This window comes from Myodes glareolus, chromosome 3 (assembly GCF_982192425.1).
Source record: "Myodes glareolus chromosome 3, mMyoGla1.1, whole genome shotgun sequence".
NCBI classification, from domain to species: domain Eukaryota; kingdom Metazoa; phylum Chordata; class Mammalia; order Rodentia; family Cricetidae; genus Myodes; species Myodes glareolus.
The window spans coordinates 108,201,372-108,221,099 of record NC_142028.1 but is presented as its reverse complement, the minus strand read 5'-3'; the positions used below and the strand labels follow the sequence as shown (position 1 = coordinate 108,221,099).

The 19,728-nt window shown below is 43.4% G+C and overlaps 1 protein-coding gene across 1 annotated transcript in view; it reads right to left on the bottom strand.

Annotated features, from left to right (window-relative positions):
• The window catches only part of Frem1 (FRAS1 related extracellular matrix 1), a 148,883-nt gene that overhangs the window by 103,203 nt on the left and 25,952 nt on the right, over positions 1-19,728 (bottom strand). Inside the window, exons 2-8 of the mRNA XM_048452996.3 lie at positions 18,706-19,232; positions 14,616-14,710; positions 12,077-12,378; positions 10,360-10,544; positions 4,067-4,390; positions 2,726-2,834; positions 118-249 (exon numbers count right to left, since the gene is read on the bottom strand). Coding sequence (XP_048308953.3) covers positions 118-249; positions 2,726-2,834; positions 4,067-4,390; positions 10,360-10,544; positions 12,077-12,378; positions 14,616-14,710; positions 18,706-18,957 — 1,399 coding nt within the window. The 5' untranslated portion in view covers positions 18,958-19,232. The remainder of the gene's footprint in view (positions 1-117; positions 250-2,725; positions 2,835-4,066; positions 4,391-10,359; positions 10,545-12,076; positions 12,379-14,615; positions 14,711-18,705; positions 19,233-19,728) is intronic.

Sequence of the window (19,728 nt, the reverse complement as noted above, 5' to 3'; positions counted from 1 at the left end):
ATTGAGCCCAGTTGTTCACACTTGTGCAGAAAACATGCCACCAACGGAGTTATCTCCCTAGCCCCATGATGTGATTTGGTTGGACTCAATGGTGGGTTGAACAGGTAAATCATTGACCTCTTACTGTAAGTTGTCCATGTTGCAGGCCACCAATGGTGACCAACTGTACAGCACCAATGTCATCGTTGTCAACGATCTGAAACTGTTCCCAAGTGATGGCCCGAGACTGCCCCTCAAGGAGATTCAGACCTACAAGAAAAGACAGAAACATGTCCTCCAACATATCTGCTTAAGGCTAATAAGCTTTCACTCATAAATCTATCTCAAAGTTGTATCTTCAAATGCTTTTCACGAAACTTGAAAACAGTTGTGCTTTTAGTAAACTTTGCTCTACTTTCAGTCTGACAATTGATTCCTTAAGAACCACGACAATATCAGAAACTAACAGCTGAAGGAAAAGGCAGAAGATAAGCTCACAGAGGTCCCTGGTTTAAATGACTCTACAGGGAATTTATTAGAGATTACACCCATAATATTTAAAAAGACAAGAGTTAGAAGGGCTTTTACATATGACTTACGAGAACATATACACCCCATGGAGTGGGGAATCCACAGTACTTCAATATCCTTATATAGAGCTACTGTACCTGGCAACATTTAAGAATGTAGAGTACTTGGTGCTACGTGAAATAGGACATACATTAGTAGAAACTCTAATTAGAGATGGATTTATGCAACTAAAGGGATGAAATAAAACCTCCACTCAGACTCAGTACGCCAGAGGAAGTCGGTAGAGTCTCAGTCACTGTTAATAGGGAAAACACAGACTCTGAATGAAGGCCTGCATCACCATCAGATATTCTTATCTCTCTGTAGAACTGAGAATTGACAGACAGCTCACTTTTTTCTCATCTACCTCAAACTCTTCTCGGATACACTGGCTGTGTCTTCACGGAGACACCAGAACAACAGAGTAATCCATATATCACTAAAAAGTTGTGGCCGGCTCAGCCACATCGCCTGTTGTAGCTTGGACGAAAGGCCCACATCTTACAGGCATGGTCTCCAGGGTGGCTGTAATGAGACAGGTGATAGTGCTTTTAGGAGACAGGACCTGGGGGCAGATCTTAAGTCACTGTGAGCACACCCTTGGAGGTGACTGGGGAATTCAGTCCCTTCTCCACCCTGTCTTTTTGCTTCCTGGCCATGAGCTGAGCAGCTTCGCTTCCCCACAAGCTCCTGCCAAGATGCGCCGGCTCATCCCAGCCTCAAAACATCGGGGACAACTGATCGTGGACTGGATTTCTAGGTCTGTGCTCACCTGTCCTCTTTATAAGTTATTGTCTTAGATATTTGTCACAGAGACAGAAGACTAATGCCCCCTCCTTCCTTTTCAGGATAGGGTCAATACAGGCTGTACCTCCAAGTCCATTTCCTGGGGAAATTGGACTAAAGCAGCTATGACTGTAAGAAAAGAAAAAATAAAACAGAAAGGAAGAAGTGTGAAGAGGAAGAAAAGGGAAGAAGAAAGAAAAAATGCCTAAAAAGGGGTGGGGGAGAGCCAGGGAGAGAGGGAGGATGGCGAAAAGAGAAAGACAGGCACATACAAATGAGCTCCCTGGTTCGGACATAGGGGTTTTGAGGTGACATGTGCACACACAGCACAGCACATGCATGACATCACATCAGAGGAGCATCCAAGAAAACCAAAAGCCAACAGACACATCAAAACGCTAACAGTAATAATATCCATATTATATATAGTGGGGAAATGAAGCTATCTATTTAATATATTTTAATATTTAATATATTTTATATTTTTAAAATATTTTTAAAATATTTAATATATTTTCTAACTTTTCAGTAATAGCAGATACCATGTTCATAATAAGTAAAAATTCATTTTCAAAAGGATTGTAATGTCTCCAGCAACTAGACCCAGACCTGGGCTCCCTTGATGCATGTGAACATCATGAACATCATCTCCTCACTAAAACACACAGTAACCTACCCAAAGGTAGCATTGCTACTCAGCTTTGGTTGACCAATCCCTTCATTTCTCTCATTACCCCTAAACAGTCAGAATTATACGCCTAAGCTTAGAACTGAAATCAGACACGGGTAGATCCCTCTTAACATGACCTACTGCACTGCGTGAAAGTATGTTGTGAATGTCATTGACGGTATTAGCGAGAAAGGAAAAGCCGTTTGCTTTCCACATTTGCATCTGATCTAAATATATAAATTGCATTCAGTCTACTTGGACTTGAGTGACAGTGTAAAGGCCCTTTCTTTCTTTCTTTCTTTTTTTAAAAAACTGCTTAAGCTCTTATTTACTTATTTTGGTCTCCATGCCACCCAACAGAAAATAGGACCAGGGAACGGGTTCCTGGCTGCTCCCGGCACCCACTCCTCTGCAAACTCTGAGCCAGAGGCCTCTTCTCTCTCCGCTCTGCTCTCAGTCAATATCACAAGCAGCCGCTCTCTTACTCCTTTCCGTTGAAACGGGGACACTTTTATGGTGTCTCTCGCAAAGAAGGGAGGTGGCCGGAGGACTCAAGGATGCTGATTCCAATCTCCCACCAGCTACTGGGAAAAGGCAGAACAGGGATAACTGCTCGTCTTGGTCTGTCTGGGTCTCCACTGCCTCGTGGATGAAGTGGAATAAAAGCATTTTTCTTGACCCGTGCACGTCCTTGTGTTTCCCTCAGGACCACACCCGCACCTGTATTCCAGGACACCCGGGGCGCATTCGTGTCTGCTGTTCTGATGGAGATGTGGACCGTGATGGGGGCGCTCCTCTCAAAGAAGAAGTCGTACACCTCCACCTCCAGCTGGAAACAAACAAGTTCACATGAGCTGCACACAGACAGATTCGGGCTTAAAGTCCCGTCAGTTCTGGGCTGCACACACACACACACACACACACACACACACACACACACACACACGGCAAAAATGGATCCAGATTTTGTGTTGCTGTTCTCTATTGTTTTAAATTTAACCTTAATTTTAAAATTAATTTTATAACCAATTGAAAAAAATCATATCATATAAATACCCTTTTAAATAGACATAAATTTACCAAGTTGCACAATCACCTCTGAGGGAACTGCTCCTCCATTGCACCAAAGGTTCCCATGCCTGTTACTGCTCCCCCTCCACCAGTATCTGTTTTATATCTCTATACAGTGGCTCATTCTAGAAATTTCACTTGAATACAATCCAGTGTGGGGCTATTATGAACCATTTCACTAACCATTCCTGTGAAAAGGATATTATTTTATTATAAGAAGTAACTTATTTTTGTTAGGTCATTCATTTCGTTCCTGGATACTATTTTTGGTTTTTGGTTTTAATTCTTTAGTTGATCACAATTGTACATATTTGTGAGGTATAGTTTACACACAGATACGCATGTCTACACTCTGTATCCTAATCAGATCAGGGTAATTGGCTTATCTATGTTCAGCTCTTGGACATATCATTTTCCCAATATAGGGAACATACAAATCCTCTCTACTATTTTGAAACATACACTTTAGTGCTATTATTTATTATTTTTATGTGTGTACGTATGTAATAATATAGTATATGTAGAATATGTATACTTCAGGGGTACAAGCCTGTGTGTGCACAGAGCCCGGAGAAGTGTGTTTTGTGTCCTACTCTGCCTTATTCCCTTGGGACAGGGTGTCTTACTGAACCTGGAACTAGGCTAACAGCCAGCAATCTCCTGTCTCCACCATTTCCATGGCCCTCAGGACTATAACTCCATTGCACGCTTCTGATTTCTCTGGACAACTGAGAGCTACGGCCACATGAAGACCACCTGGATTTCAACATGGCAGCCATGGGCTGGGACCAAGCCTGCTGCTCACCAAGATAAAACACCTTTCTTCAATCTGTCAGGCCGGTGTCTCTTCAGGCAACCCTGTGACTTGCAAAATCATGTCTCCTCTGCGACACTGAGTATAATAGCAGGCACAGGGGTTAATGGAAGCAGGCTTTCAAATACGTATTTGAAATCTACCAGGTTGGATGCCTCCCCTCCCTTCCGTCTTACCTTGTAATGTCTCCTCTCAGGGTAACTGCTGTTTGGTGGCTGGTAGGCGACCTGCATGTCACTGAGATCCTTCCAGGTGAATGAAGAGATGGGTCTGGTGTGGTCTAGCAGGTGGGTCACATAGCCCTGGGGCGGGGCCTTAGTGATGTTGAACACCAGCAAGGGTTTGGGGGTTTCATCTTCTTCACAGTCCAGAACCGAGGTTGTCAGGGGAGTCAGTATGAATTGGTCCACCTCCAGAACAAACATGGCCATGAAAGCAGCCCTGGGGGCCTGGTTAGGAATGCCGACTCTAATATTGACAGGTAACCACGCACTCTCTGACTTTTGAAGGAGAGGAAAACAAACAGGAGAGAATGACATGAATGAAGTTGTAATGTACACAGTTAAGGTCATGGGACATAACAAAGCTGCAGCCCAGAGGACGGCCCAGCTGTGACCCCCAGCTACACGTAGAATCACCTGATGCCCACCAGTGACTACCTCCAGATGTTCACTTAATTCTCCCAAGGGGAAACTAGAAAACTAGCAATGAGAGTCTCCTGGTGACTCCAGTGTGCGCAAAAGGTTTGGAATGGAGCACCCGTTTTAGTTTCAGAAAAATCTCTATGTGTGATTAATCGATTGATTGATCGATTGATTGATATTGTGTGTGTATGTGTGTGGGTGTGAATGCCTGAGCACGTGCATCACATTCATTCAGGAGCCCACGGAGGACAGAAGAGGGCACCTGGCACTGGAGACACAGTTGTTGTGAGCCACAATGAAGAGCAGTTCCACAATTCCTACATCCCATGTTCCTCTCCCCTTGAGATTCCCACATATGAAATGAAACCATGAAAGCAAAGCAGCAGGCAGTGTTTGGCACAGACACCAGTAACCTCCTCGGGTCATGTGGTTTCAAAGACAGCAGGGAGAGGCGAGGGGAGAAGGGTCTCTGTCTTCATCTCTGGGTACCTGTTTAACCGGAGGGGATTGTCCAGTTGCCTAACAGGACAAGGGAACTGTGAATGGCCACTGAAACTAGAAAGGCATCCTCCCCAAATGAGAGACCCATGTGAGAGATCTTCTACCCCAGAAAGGGGCACCATGACACTGAGGTCTCGGTGAGGGGTATGGGAAGGACGGGACTGAGCTTTGCTGTCATGGGACTGATGTGACCCTCTGCTGAGAGAAGCAGACTCAGTGATCGACATCAAAGCGTCCCACACACCAGAACTCCGGAAACCGGTCCTAGGGTAAGGAGAGAACGTTCAGACAAGTTTTTCTTCAGTCGCTCTTAGCGGAAAGACGGACAGATGACATCCTACATCAGTCGCAACTGGAGCTCATAATAAATCAATAAACAAACAAACAAATAGGAGACATCAGATTTCAAAAGTAAGAAAGACGCTATATTCAAAACGTATGTGAGTCTGTTGACTCCAGACTTTGGAACACTCTCGTTCACTACAGAAAACAAAAGTATCAAGAAAGGTAGAGAAAAGGATGGGGAAAAGGATGCTGAGCTGACCCAAACCCATGAAGGCTGAGGTGGGGATAATACCATGCCCCTTGTCTCAGACATCAGGAGAGAATGTTCCTCGCAGAGCCTTACACTGTACAGGCGCGGCATGCAGACAGCTGTTTCAAGGCCCACCCCTTAGGAAGTTAGATTGTCAGAAGCAGAATAATGATGGATAAGCCTCATTTAATTCTTAAGAGTCCAGAATTTCCATTTATAAGTGGGAAGATAGGGAGACTTAAGAGTTAGAGATATTGTTTAGATTCTACCTGTCCTTGTGTCTATCAACAAGTGACATGTGAGTGTTCCCATGCCACATGGTGCAGAGGCCCGGCTCTGGGGTCACCCTGGATCCTGACTTATGGGGACCATCCTTCAGAAGACAGAAATCTAGTGCCGTTAACCTAGAGAAATAAATCATAGTCCACTGACTGCAGAAAGCATTGCCAGGGGTAGCTCAGGCTACGGAGGAATGAACCCTCCCTTCTGGGACAGAGGGAGAGGCTCTGTGATGGAGCTTTCTGGAGAAATCAGGAAAGTTCCCCAAGACAACAAAGCAACTTGAAACATCTGGCAAGCTCAAGGAGCATGAACTCATTTTCTATTAGTTCCTGAGCAGGTAAGAGCTGCCTCTGCGGTACCCTCTCTCAGTACCCCAGTCCAAGCACCAGCCAAAGGTCCAGAAACTGGCCAGCAACATCGGGAAGAGGAGCTCTCAAACGGGAAGCAGAGGAGTCAGCTCCCTTTTCCTGCGGCAGAGTGATGAGAAGACATTCTGGGACGCCACAGGGACTTTATCTGCCCATGGCATGGCGCTGGAAAATAACAGGAAAGATAAATCTTGGTTTTAAAGGACTAGGACTCAACATTGAGGCCAAGTTTAGAGCTAAATTCTAAATAAATGCATTCTTCTTCCATTTTTCTCCCCACTGGAACTCACTTTGTAGACCAGACTGGCCTCAGATTTGCAGAGATCTGCCCGTATTTGCCTCACAAGTACTGGGATTAAAGGCGTGCACCACCACAGTCAGGCAATAAATGCATTCTTAAAAATGTCAAAAAAAGACAAAAAGGATACAAATGTCAATAGTACTTACTTACTTAAAAGACAGATTGTGTAAGAAATAACAAGACCCGATAACCTTACATTAGAAATGAAATTGCCAGCAGCGCTAAATGAAGCCCGGGAACTGCCAGAAGAAAAGACGATTAGAACGATCTTCATCACGCATAGGGAGCAGTCAAAAGAGCCCTCTGCAATTCTGGATTTAAAATAAGATCAATATAAGTTTAAAAATATTTGTTTGCTTTTTTGTTGTGTTGGGGTTCAAACCCACACTGCGCATACTAGAAAAGCACCCTAACACTAAGTGAATAGTTCCAGCCATTAGAATACTTTTAAATTTAAACAAAATATGGAGTAAAAGGAAAGGACTTTCAAATATACAAATTTAGGTTAAATAAAATATACTATATTCTGTAAGACGTGTGTGTGTGTAGGGTGTGTGGGTCTGTGTCCATGCATGTGTGTGTGTGTGTGTGTGTGTGTGTGTGTGTGTGCGTCTGTGTGTGTGTGTGTGTGTTATACTGAGAATCAAAAATCCAAGACTTTGCACATGCTAAGAGGCATTTTCTTTTTACTGGCAAGAATATATTAAAAAGATGACAGAAAAAATTCGCATGTATCCATTATTACTATAATATATTTTATATTTCCTTAGTTAAGAAAAAATCTAAAATGACAAGAAAATGCCCAGTTATGTAGACCTCACATAAAAGACACTGGGGTTCATAGAAAGATTGGAAGTAAAAGTGTAACCCAAATTTATGATGTGCAAACGGACCAGAATGGCCACATTCATTTCAAATAGATGGAATCAAGGCAAGAAGCATTAAAAAGGATAATGTGTACAGCTGAAATAGATAGACTTCCCGAGACAAAAAAAATGCCTATAAGCAACATTATATTTAGTATTGTTCTGGTCAAACTCGTAGGGAAGAGAGCAGAAGTAAAAGGAATAATTACAGGAAAAGAAAGGCCCAAATTATCATCATTAGTAAAGATATAATTATGGTCTTTTGAAGCCCAGAGAATCGAAAATTTCTTAAAATAATTGAATTTAGGAAGGAAGCCAGATAAAAGAAAATTATACCAAAAAGTTGCGTTCCTATTTACCACCAATCGCCAATGAAAAGACGCCATGAGAGGAAAAGATTCTGTTCCTGGTAGTTACACAAGATCTCCTCGGACTGGATTTAATAAGTATGCCTGACTCACACAGAGGGAAGTCTCTTTTCCATCGACACGTAGAATGACGTTTGTCCATCGGAAAGAGAGATGTTCTGTATGAGAAGACTCGGCATAGCAAGGTTCTCACATGCCAACTCCTCCTCACAGAATTATCAGTTTTAGTCTAATGTTGATTTAAAGCAAACAACTTAAAAGCTTTAAAGGCAACCTACTTAATCATTGATCTGGAATCGAAAACGAGGCAAGAATGAGCAAGAGAAGTCTAACGGCAAGTGGCTCCAAGGCTTTCACTCAGAGCGCCATGGTACCAGCAAACAAGCGGGGAAACTAACAAAAAGTTAGCCTGTGCGTCATACCACAGAAGGATTTTCTAACATCCACGGGAAAAAGTGCACACTTCTAACAAATATCTCTGCAGATCTGGCTGCAGAAAAACTGTGCGATAAACTTACCTTAGGTGTCAAGGAGAAATGTGGAAAGAACGACCTTTAAAAGTATAGCAGAAACTGGTCTGTGGGTGTGTCTCAGGGGTAGAGCACTTGCCTAGCACTCTTGAGCGCCTCGGTGCGGTCCCCAGTACTGATAATAAATAATTCATTAATGTAGAGGAAGAAATTATGAGCGAGTGGGCATTTAGTCCACCAGCAAGAATGATCTGCACAGCCACAGAAGCAGCCAAAGGACAAGCTTCACGGCTGCGCAGATAAGGCGAGGCCACAAAACAAAGTGAGCTCTGGGGCCTGTGGTTCTCACTGTGTGTCTATGTGCAAGAGAATGGCTATCAATAAAATCAGGTTGATTTTCTTCTTATTTCCCCATGTTTTTAATGCTTTTTTCCCACTGTACACACTGCCCTTATATTTATTTATAAATGAACATGTTTTGTGATTTGTCAAAATAAAAAAAAAATCCTGAGAAGTTTGTTTAGAAGGACATGACCTTCTAAAGATGAACCTGACCTAAAAACACAAATAAAGCCTTTGACACGGTGAGGGAATAATTATAAAAAAATCAATCAGAAAGAAAAGAAAAATAACTCACATTTTTAATGGAGGTAAAAAGTCATTGGTAATGAAAGAGTTTTTTAACAAAGCAAACAGACAACATGTGTTGGCGCAGTGGAGTCCAGTTTTGATCTGTCAGCCATAAGACAACCTTACATAAATAGCAAGGCCACCGCTATGAACAGGAGGCTGGGCTTCCCTATTATTCCCAACCTGGCTGACCACAAGTTCTTTCTGTTGGTGGCTGTTTAGCTATAATATGCATACGGTTACCACGTGCCAAGCTCTGCAGCAAACACTTTATAAGGATTGTCTCATTTAACTCCCTCAGTTACTAAGAGGTAGGTTCCAACACCCTCATTTAACTTAAAGAAAATGAGACCTAAAATCCACAGTCAGGCGGCTATTAACTATATATCTGAACTCAAGTAATCTGGGCACCAGCATTCATAACTACTAGCAACAGACAGGGAAACCTATCTTTTGCAAAGCTCCCTGGCTGATTTGGCTGATCAATTAGGCAACACTCCATCTAAGTTTTATTTCCATATCTCAACCATAAAATTCTGTAGTCATGTTTCATCATTTTCTGATCATTTATGGAATCACCAATTTCTTGAGTAATGATGCTCACCACTCACTGGGTTTATTCAGAGAAACGCTAGTGGGAAGGCATACAGTAATGTTGAAGGTCTTACCCAAAGTCGCCCTAGATTGCCTCATATTGGCATAAACCTGGGCTGCCTCCGCAGGACACTATTTCCCCAGTTTCCCAAACAAACTGTAGACTACGTGAACATTAGAGTAGCGTACTAAATATTTCATAAGAAGGCATCCACTTTGGGTCATCATTTCAATGTGAAGCTGAAAGGAGGAGGGCAAGGAAAATGAAGACAGAGAGAGCTGAAGGGGCCATTGGGAACCCCTCCACTCAGGAACCCACACCTCTGTCCCAAGGTCTCAAAAGCACAGGTGATACACTCCACTGCAGTTACAAAATAGGACTAGGCTGTCTTGCCTCTCAGTGCCTTGGGGGCTTACAGAGCTGACACCTTGATGTCAAGGAGGAATAAAAGAACACCGGAGAAAGGCAATTTACAAATGGTCAACCCATAAATAATGCTGAAGAGGGGCTAAGGCGTAGGGGTGTGTCCGAGTCCACTCTTACAATACATATGCTTCAGGTTCAATCCTCAGCGTTTATGTGTTCTTGCACTTACACATACACACTCCCTGTATATACATATATACATATATACACATTGACTGCAGGTGGATGGCAGTTAGCATGTAAACAGCCCCAGTCCCTTCCTCATGGTGTAGAGCTACCGAAGAAACAAAGATGGAAGCTACATGCTAATTTTACACGCCCAAGCTGCTGGTTGAAGCACTTCCAGGCACACCCTACAAGCCTGAGGTTGGACCCTCAAAAGCACAGTAACTCCTCTGAATAGACACCAGCATGGGTACCCCCCGCCAAAGCTGCTTTCCCATGAGCCAGCTAAGGACGCCAATGCGGAACTCCAAACTCTACCTTGTACGTAGTTTTACTTCTTCTGTCCGTGAGATCCAGCTGGATGGCAATATAGTCGACGTTGGGCGAAGGGGGGCGTGTGTGTTGGTAGCGAAGCCCCATCATCAGGAACTCCTCACAACTCACTCTCAGACTCCCCACTTCCTGCAGTCCCAGGGCACAGCTTCCACCTGGACACTTCAGCTCTAGAATGCACAGCACCGCACGGAGACAATCACCTGAACACCGTGACTATACAAACCTCAAACCCATCCTCGACTAGACTGTCATTGTTCTGAGAGGTCATAAATTCCTTTACAAGAAAAAAAAGAAGTTGACCAGTTCTCTCATCTGACTTTGCCCACCAAAAGACACGCTGAGGAAAAAATAATTAAAGAGTGGTTTGTGGTATTTGAATATCTCTGACAAATATGCCCGTGGCTCACCGTGAACTTCACAGCCCAGCCAGTATTTCCTTCTACACTATACAACCTCATGTGGACTATCTGTCTGCCCACAGAAATCCCTCCTCCCCGGCCCTGGTTGGTCTTAGCAAACCCTCCTTTAGCCCTTCTCTGGCTCCTTGAACCAGCCCGTTTTTGAATCCATAACTGTCTTTAAGAGTTTGTCTCTCCCTGTTGTATTTCACTCTTGCTGAGGGACTGAAGCTCAAGGACTCTTCTTTCCATAATATAGGAAACAGATGCTCTACTGTCTACTCCAGTGCTTGTGGTACACAATGACATGACCGGTGCTCAACTTTAGCTGTGAGCTTCCGTCCAAAATCCCGGGTAATACTATGCCTGCCTCTGGGTCTTCCCACAGTTCCTAGAATACTACTACATAGACAGAAAGTGTTCAAAGTGTACTGACTGTATGACTAACACAAGGAACACCGAAAAATACAGTAAATAAATGAATTCCACAAGGGGAATTCAGATCAGTCAACATCCTGGATTTCAATCCTGCCTGCTGCCTACAGTCAAGTAATACTCAGTAAAGAACAAGCCACTCTCAACACTGCTGTCATTGCTATAATCGTAGCTGGAAAGTCACGGGCACTCTAATGTACCAGACCTGTGCTAAGCAAACTGTCCTTACTCCATCTTTATACAGCTCTACAGAGAGCTGTTTCTTTTTCCATCTAACGGAGCCTTAAACCCGTTGATAACTAAATTAATAAAGGAAAATACAGACAGCAAGCCCAGGTATTTCTGATTCTGTCTCCAAATTCACAGCCTTAAGTAACCTGCATTTTTCTTTTGTTGTTTGAATGTGGTTTTAGTTATATTTTAATTTTATTTATCTGGGGGAAATCAGTTTTCTCCCTCCATCACGTAGACCTGATGATCAAATTCAGGGCAATAGGCTCCCAGGCCAGGACTCCCATCTACCAAACCATCCCACTGGCGTGTGTGTGTGTGTGTGTGTGTGTGTGTGTGTGTGTGTGTGTGTGTCCCCAAAAGAATTGGTGCCATAGTTTGAGTTTGGAGATCAGAGGATGATTTGGAGGTATAGGCTCTCTCCTAACACCACATGGGTTACAGGCATTGAACTCAGATCAAGGTGGTAACAAGGACCTTTACCTACTGAGCCATCTCACCAGCCCTAACTTACATTTTCAACAAGTTAAAAAAAACCTGTATTTGTTAAGCACAACGTTTCATCATAGTGCAGGATGAGCATTTACAGCCATTTTGATCAGTTTTAGTAACCTTAACTATGAAGAGGTACATACGGGTCTCTGAAAAAAAGCTGTGCGGCTGATCTCCCCGAGGTCCCTCCGCCTTACGATTCAGCGTAACCAGCCTGCCGTGGGCTGGCAGATGAGTCCCCACTGGGTTCAGTCTGATGGTGCAGTCCAAGTTGGCTGTCCTATCATAGTCAAACTGGAGCAGGTTCTTATCAATGGCTTGGGACAATCCGTAGAATTCAGTCACCTCCAGCGTATTGCCGCTCAGGCGGATGATGTTACAGTCTGGTTCCACAAGATGGACTCGCAAGAGAAAGGTTTCCATGAAGGTGTCTGTTTCAGTAAATCTGAAGAGAGAACAGGGTAAAGGGCCTATTCGTCGGTGCTCAGATTCTTCTGAGATTTATACACTCATCTTAAAGATGGCGCTCCACGAGCAGGGTCTGGTGATGTATGCCTCCAATCCCAGTTGAGGCACTTCCGCCTCACAGTCTAGAAAGTATCTACTCACAATCTAGAAAGTAAGACTAGGGGTCCTGACAGTATACGTATCTTACCGTGCCCCTTCCAACTCAGACTCAGACAAGGAGGTCTTTCAGGCAATCTGGGCTTTTTAATAAAACTCACTTGCCAGTTTTACTAGCAATTTAAGGACAGCCTGGGATGAAGGCTGCATTTGAGGCTAGCCCACACAATTTAGGGAGAACCTGTTTCAAAGACAATCAAGGCCAAATCAAATTAAGAACAAAAATTGTCCATCACAAAATAGGCACTTTGGGTGGAGTTTGGTTCCATGTCTTCCTCGACTTTGGGCCTCTGTTTCCAAGGCTCCATCTCGACCTTTGCGCCCATGCTTTTCCTTGCCCCTTTCCTCCTAAACATTCTGTTTTCCATCCTGCCCTCGAGCTCACCACCATCCTAGTATCTAAGGACCGCTGAGACCTGAGTTCCTCTTCTAGCACGTGCATAATAGAAGCGCTGAAAGGCTATGTAGTTTATGGATGGAGCTTCAATTTAGGAGTGAAGAAGTGTTGCATGTCAAGAACTTTTGCTCTTCAGAAATGCCACTGAATGGATGGGTCTTTAAGTCTAATTCGGGTGTTCAGTTCAGCACTCGCCGTGTGAACTAAATGAGTAATTGTTTCGGTCCCAGCGATTCTGTTCTGAGACATTTGCAGAGGCGACTGGAGATGGACTGTCGCGCTGCAGAAGGGAGAGAGGGGTCAGGAATGATGTGTGTCCTGACAGTGCAGCTCTGAACTGAAGCGTTTGTAATTTGGCCCAGGTGTTTTAATAAGGCCTCCGCCCCAACTGCATAGGAACCTGCAGTGGGGGTTGTCCATCCCCTTTCACCAATGAGGAAACGAAGGCAAAAAAGCTTGACAACAAGACTGAAGAGGAGACTCTGGCAGAATCAACTGCTCCCTGGTCTCTTGCCTCCTGCCCTTCTGAGAGCTCTATTTCAAAGATCCTCAAGACCAAGGCATGGCAGCTCCTTTAACCCTCCTGGCAAGAGCCCTTTCCAAATCTTCCCTGGCAAGCTGTTTGAAGTTGGTTTGGTTTGACTCTAAAGTTTGGAAAGATCAGACACCCCTTTGTATTGCTGTTGTAGCTTCCTAGGGAAGCCTTGGTGCCGACTCACGTCTTGAGCACAGCATTTTGTTGGTGACTTTCTTTGGGTGATTGCAACTCTAGTGGCTCCCAGATTGCACCTCCTCCAGCTTCCGGCCACTAATCTACTTTCTGGTTCTATAGACCACCTATTAAAATATTTCATATAAATGGAACCCTATGATACTTGTTTCTTTGTGACTGGCTGTTTTCACATGGATAATGTTTTAGGGTTAATTCATGTTGTATAAATCAGGACTTAACTAGTTTTGTGGCTAATATTCTATTGTGCGGTTATACCTTTTATCAGTTCAATTCCTTCAACCTTTTAGCTATTATGAATAAAGCTTTGCTGTTAACATTTCACATAAGCTTTTTTAAGCATGGGCTTTCTCTTGAGTATATAGGTTGGAGATGTTTACAGGGTTACATGGTCATGTCATCGTCAGTCAAATGGGTCCAAAATAAATTTCGTCTCACTCCCTTTAAGGAACGTTTAATTTCATCATTGATTTTAAACACACTTGTATTATTTAATGTTTAGAAATGGAAGATACTGCATTTCCTATAACTAAGCAACTGGCAATCAAACAGAAGGGCTTCATTCAATTTTATAATAAATGTCTATCCGATTCTCATAAGGAACTTGGATTTGTAGTTTTCACCACAACAAAGGGTTGAACTATCAAAGTTAAGCAATGGGCTGGAGTAATAGGAATTTCTGCTTAAGACTGGAGGGAAACAAGCAATCTGTAGAAAGCCTCAAGGAAGAAGAGACAAATGCATTGAAGATTGGTTGCAATTGTTCCCCACTCACTCAGCTCTCCAGTTTCTGTTGATTGCTTTCTTACTGGATTCTAGCAATTCCCTTGCGATAAATATAGTTGTAGAAAATGCCCAAGAAGCACAGGACATGACTATATGGCAAAAAATAAAATAAGATGAAAAATAAATGGCTTTCTATGCCACTTACCTGTAGAGTCTAAGCTTCACAGAATCTTCATCAAGAATTGGGCATCCATTGTGAGCATACTGCACTTCATTGGGAAGGAAATGGCAATCAAAGACCTAGTCCACATGAAGAAGAAAATGTCTGAGAAAATGTGAAACTTTATTTCTCTAGTCCTGTAGTACAGCCTGAAGAACTGTGTTCTGGCTGGTCGTGTGGACACACACTTGCAATCATCTTAGGAAGCTGACAAGGAACGGGGCATCATGAGCCCAAACTCAGCCTGGGCTCCGTAGTGAGTCCAAAACCAGTGTCAGTGAGAAACCAGCCAACCAACAAAACAGAGCTCCTTAAAGAGAATAGCTCCAGTTTATTCTGGAGCCATTCTGAGTAGCCATGCCCTAAGAATGCAGATCTGGGTTATCTTAAATCCCATGTTCTAATGGAGAAGCATTTTCCTAGTTTTACAGAACGAAAAGATCATTGAACAGAGAGGTGGTTATAGCAGACGGGGGAAAATTTTCTTTTGTTCTGTTTGTCTCAGATGTTATCTGATGACAGCTTAGCTTTGGGGTTGGTAGAAGCCAGTAGTCTGCTCAGTTAATAGATTTCGAAAGGTTTTTATCTGTTAGTCTCCGGACCTTAGCTCTCACATGAAGCTGGGCAAGGAATCTCTATTTAGTCTCTGGACCAGCAACATCCCAATCTCTCAACATCACTGAAGTTTTAATCAGTCGACCAGTCTTATCAACTAGTCTTTGCAGACATAGCTTCTTTCCAAAAGTCCTGTTCACATCAGCCTGGGATATCTAGAAAGACTCTGTCTCAAAAGAAAAAAGAAAAGAAGGAGGAGGAGTGGGGAGGAAGTGAGAGGGAAGGGGTTGGGGGAGGGAAAAAGGGGAGAAGCGAGGGAGTGCCTATGTTCTATTGGTGGTGTGAGTGCAAGCATCTTTTTACCAGCTACCCCTTCTTCCCTACCCCTATAGCCATGTACCATCTTATTTATAGTTGTGTCTTGTTTAGTTGATGTCTAAACTATGATAATCCAAACAGGTGAAACAAACAAATGGAAGTCACTTCTCTAAATCACTCTGAGTCTATAAACTATAATGTTTTGTAAATGTCTGCTCTTCATCAAAAAGAATATTTATCCCCTTCAGGAACTTATGGCAATTGAATTCGAGAGGTCTTTCTGTGTGTCTAGATAACACATTTGCCCACCCACAGACACGCTGCTCTGTGTGGCTTTTGTTCTTTCCTTTTCAACTAAAGTCTTTATGTTCAAAGATGGAGACACTGGCTGTGTTCACCCCTGTGTTGATGAGAGCCAAACGGGACCTACAGTTGCTCCTCACACTCCTGCAAATGGCAGCTTTGATAGCTATGGCAGAAAAAAAGCAAATGGCTGATGAGAACCAAAAATAATTTACTCTTCTTCAATAAAGTTGTAATTAAACCACGTCACCTCATTCATAATCATTAAGAAATGACTATTTTATATTAGGACCTGGCTTTTCTCTTTTATTTTAAGACTTCTGCCCAAGTCACAGTCTTGCCCTGCCCTGAACAAGGTAGCAAAGTCCGGAGAAACATCCTGTGCACATCCACACATCACTGTACGACATTTGCAGCACCTTTTACAGCCTCAAACATTTCCAGACTCCCTGGGAAGACATTCTCACCAGTCGGAATGAGTTCCTAGTCCTCTTTTGAATTGACAACCAGGAAGAAGATAAAGAGAAGCCCTTCCCATATCATTGACAAATAGCCATGGTAATAGAGAGACAATCTGCTTTGTTAAAAGAAACATCTGTTCCATGTTTCCTAATATGTTTTCCTTTTATAAAAGGCGACAACCATGATTGACCATAAATTTACTAACTAAAACAAAGGAGAGCTAAATCCTTTTCTAATTACTGTCTAGCTTTGTTTTTTTCCACTTCAACTGCTTTTCAATTACAATTTATAATTAAATTGTCACACATTCCTGACTCATTACTCACTTTAATGACAGTGAAGTGGTTCAAACTAGAGATGTTTTCTTAGTGCTGTATTTCAGATTCAAAACCAGCAAGCTCAGCACTAAACCAAGGTGATTTTTTTTCCACCTAGAAAATGTTTTTCTCTGGTCTAGGTGTGGAGAGCTGTGGGTGGAGAAGTCTTGCCCTGGAATCTGAGAGCCATTGATCTGTCTAACTGGCTATCCAGGCGGTAATGGAGACAGAAGGCATTAGCATGAACCCACGCAAGTGGCTTTCCACACGTGCAACGGGAATGAACCTGTTGGTTCTAAGACAAACTTCAGTAATGAAATGAAAACACTAATTGAACAGATGTTGAACAAAGCATTTCTGAGCAAATCCCACAAAACTCTTCATTACGCAGCAGGGTGTTGTTAATACAACAGTCTTGCTAGGAATGCGTTCACATAAGCCTAGCTCGCAGCTTCCTCGTAAGCTCTATTAAGGAGTAATGTTTGTTTAGCTCTCTCTCTCTCTCTCTCTCTCTCTCTCTCTCTCTCTCTCTCTGTGTGTGTGTGTGTGTGTGTGTGTGTGTGTGTGTGTGTGTGTGTGTGTGTGTACACACATGCACTTATGCACTCAGCCACACTTAATTCAAAAACTCATACTAAGTAAATCCCTGGGCAGGGTTGAACCACTCTGGATTTAAAAGAAGCATAAATTTTCCTCAAACGAGACTTTACCTGGGAATCTTACCTTTCCTGAAATTATCAGGATTTAAAATTAGATTTTAAAACATGGAGAGAAGCAATGTTTCTCTAGACCTATCTATGACACATGGTAAAGCAGCAGCAAAGCTTGGCGTTCTAATGGGCTACCATGAAATAAAGTTTAGAATGCAGAGATCACATCACATGTCCACTTGAGAGGCTGCAAATCCATTTACTCCTAGAAAAACACGCATGCACATCCAGTACCAGATGGGGCCTTTTTCAAATAATCAGCAGACACTAGATGACAAGGGCACTTGGAGGTGTTCCTCAACAGTCAAGAATCTCCTAATCTAGTTGAGTATTTTGTTGTCTCTGATGCACACATCTTCCTGATAACTAGATTTTTGTCTTAAAATCAAAGAAAGTTTGACACACAGATGACCTGAAGGTCTTACTCTGTGAGACTCATATTCACATGATGAAAATTCACATGATTTTCCTTTGTTATTATGGCGTCTGAGTATGACCTTAAAAATGTCTCAAAATTAACAGGATCCAACTAAGAAATCAGTCTAGAAATCTCATTATCTTCTCCAAAGACGCTTCACTTGCAATGAGAGAGAACTGGGAGCCCAGAATAACCCTGGAAGGGTGGGTCACAGCACACCCTCCAAGCGACCGCTCACTACTGTCTGACTCTCGATATTTCTCGTTCTCTTTTAATCTCTCTCTTTTTCAATCTCCCTAGCTCAGTCTTTCTCTTTCCCCCTTCTTTCTCCCCTCTCCCCTAAAATAAGAGACCAGAAACCTATAATTTCCTTACGCTCTCTTCTTCCCCTGCTCGATTACTAGCTACTCTTTAGGGTCACGCACCTAGTAAGTCCTGGAAATTCTCTGCGATAAGAGGGGACACTGGGGAGGTTTACTGGTAACAGTGCATTGTTAAGAAAAGGTGTGTACACATCTGTATGAGTTGAACCCTTGTTTCCTGCAATATGCTAGTATAATTCAGATTAGAACACACCAGTGACGGGCTCATTATATGAATCCAGTCGAGAATATTCAAACCAGGGCTGGCGCGATAACCCAGAGTATAAAGGCATTGGCCACCATGCCCGATGGCCTGCTCATCCTCCATTTCAAGGAGAGAACTGACTCCTGAAAGTTGTTCTTTCCCCCACAAGCATGCTGTGGCATGCCCATGTCTACACACACAAATAAATATAATCTTCAAAGCAGTCAAAAATACGTTCCACCTCTTTGAGAAAAGAGAAAGGATCCCATGCCGACACCTTTTAATTCCTTGGTTTCAAAGATGATACAACACTCATAATGATGGCTTAAGAGACCCTTTTACTATGCTTCTGACTTCTCACACTTTGTTCACACACACACACACACACACACACACATTCTGAACAGAAGTGGAATGTGACCTACCTGTGGCGTGAGTTTCCCAACCCTCTGGGTTATCGGTTCGTTCATCACCACCTCCACTCTACAGGCATCCTTCTCTTTGGGGATGGCAAACTTCAGATGATCTCCAGACAGGAAGGCAGAGCTGCCCTTCATCACCCGCAGGCCCCGGTTGATGCTGATGAAGGTGGAGTTGGCCAGATCCAGGTGCAGCAGAAGCAGCCGGAGCAGTAAGAACAGCAGGACCTTGGGCCCAGTACAACCTGAAGAGTTCATGATGCCGGGGCCAGTTCTGTCTGCAGGTACAATCTGCTCAACAAAGCAGGACTCCTGTACTTCCTTCCAGAGTGTCAGCTAGTAGTCCGGGGGGCGAGACCAGGGGTCCCGATAGGATGCCCCAAGATCTTACCATGCCCCTTCCATTCCGACTCAGACAAGGAGGCCTTTCAGGCAATCTGGGCTTTTTAATAAAACTCGCTGATCACTCCTGACAACGCTGGCAAGATTAATGTGCCTCCCAAGTGCTTTTCTAATCCTGCAAACAGAAGAGGCTGGAGGAAACGGAGAGAGACCGAAGGTTGGTGCAGCTAGTTAAAGAGCTGTTCCCAACAAAGGGATCTTTCAGCTGGCCTATAATTTCAGCTAAATTAAAAGCAAATAAACCAACTTGACCTTCAGGCCCACCCGAAAGACAAGGAAGCCATTTCATTACTCCGCTCGTAGCTGTTGCTTCCGGACGCAGTGGACCTCGTGGGATGTCAGTTGTGTGGTCTAGCAGGATTCCTCTGCCTGGTTGCTAGAGCACTGCAGCGCAAGCGGTGCGTTCTTTGCCTTCATTTCCCTATTTGTTCAACGAGGACCACTCGACTCTGTGCCGGAAATCTGAGAGGACTACTTGTACATTGTCTGAGAACATGGGTAATTCAAAATCAATAGAACCCAGCTAAGAAGCATGCCTAACAATAGGTCCAATGAAGTTAGGTGGGCAGTGAGGCCACCTAAGAGACTCTTCACTGGAGACGGGTGAAAATGATTATTTTCTAAACA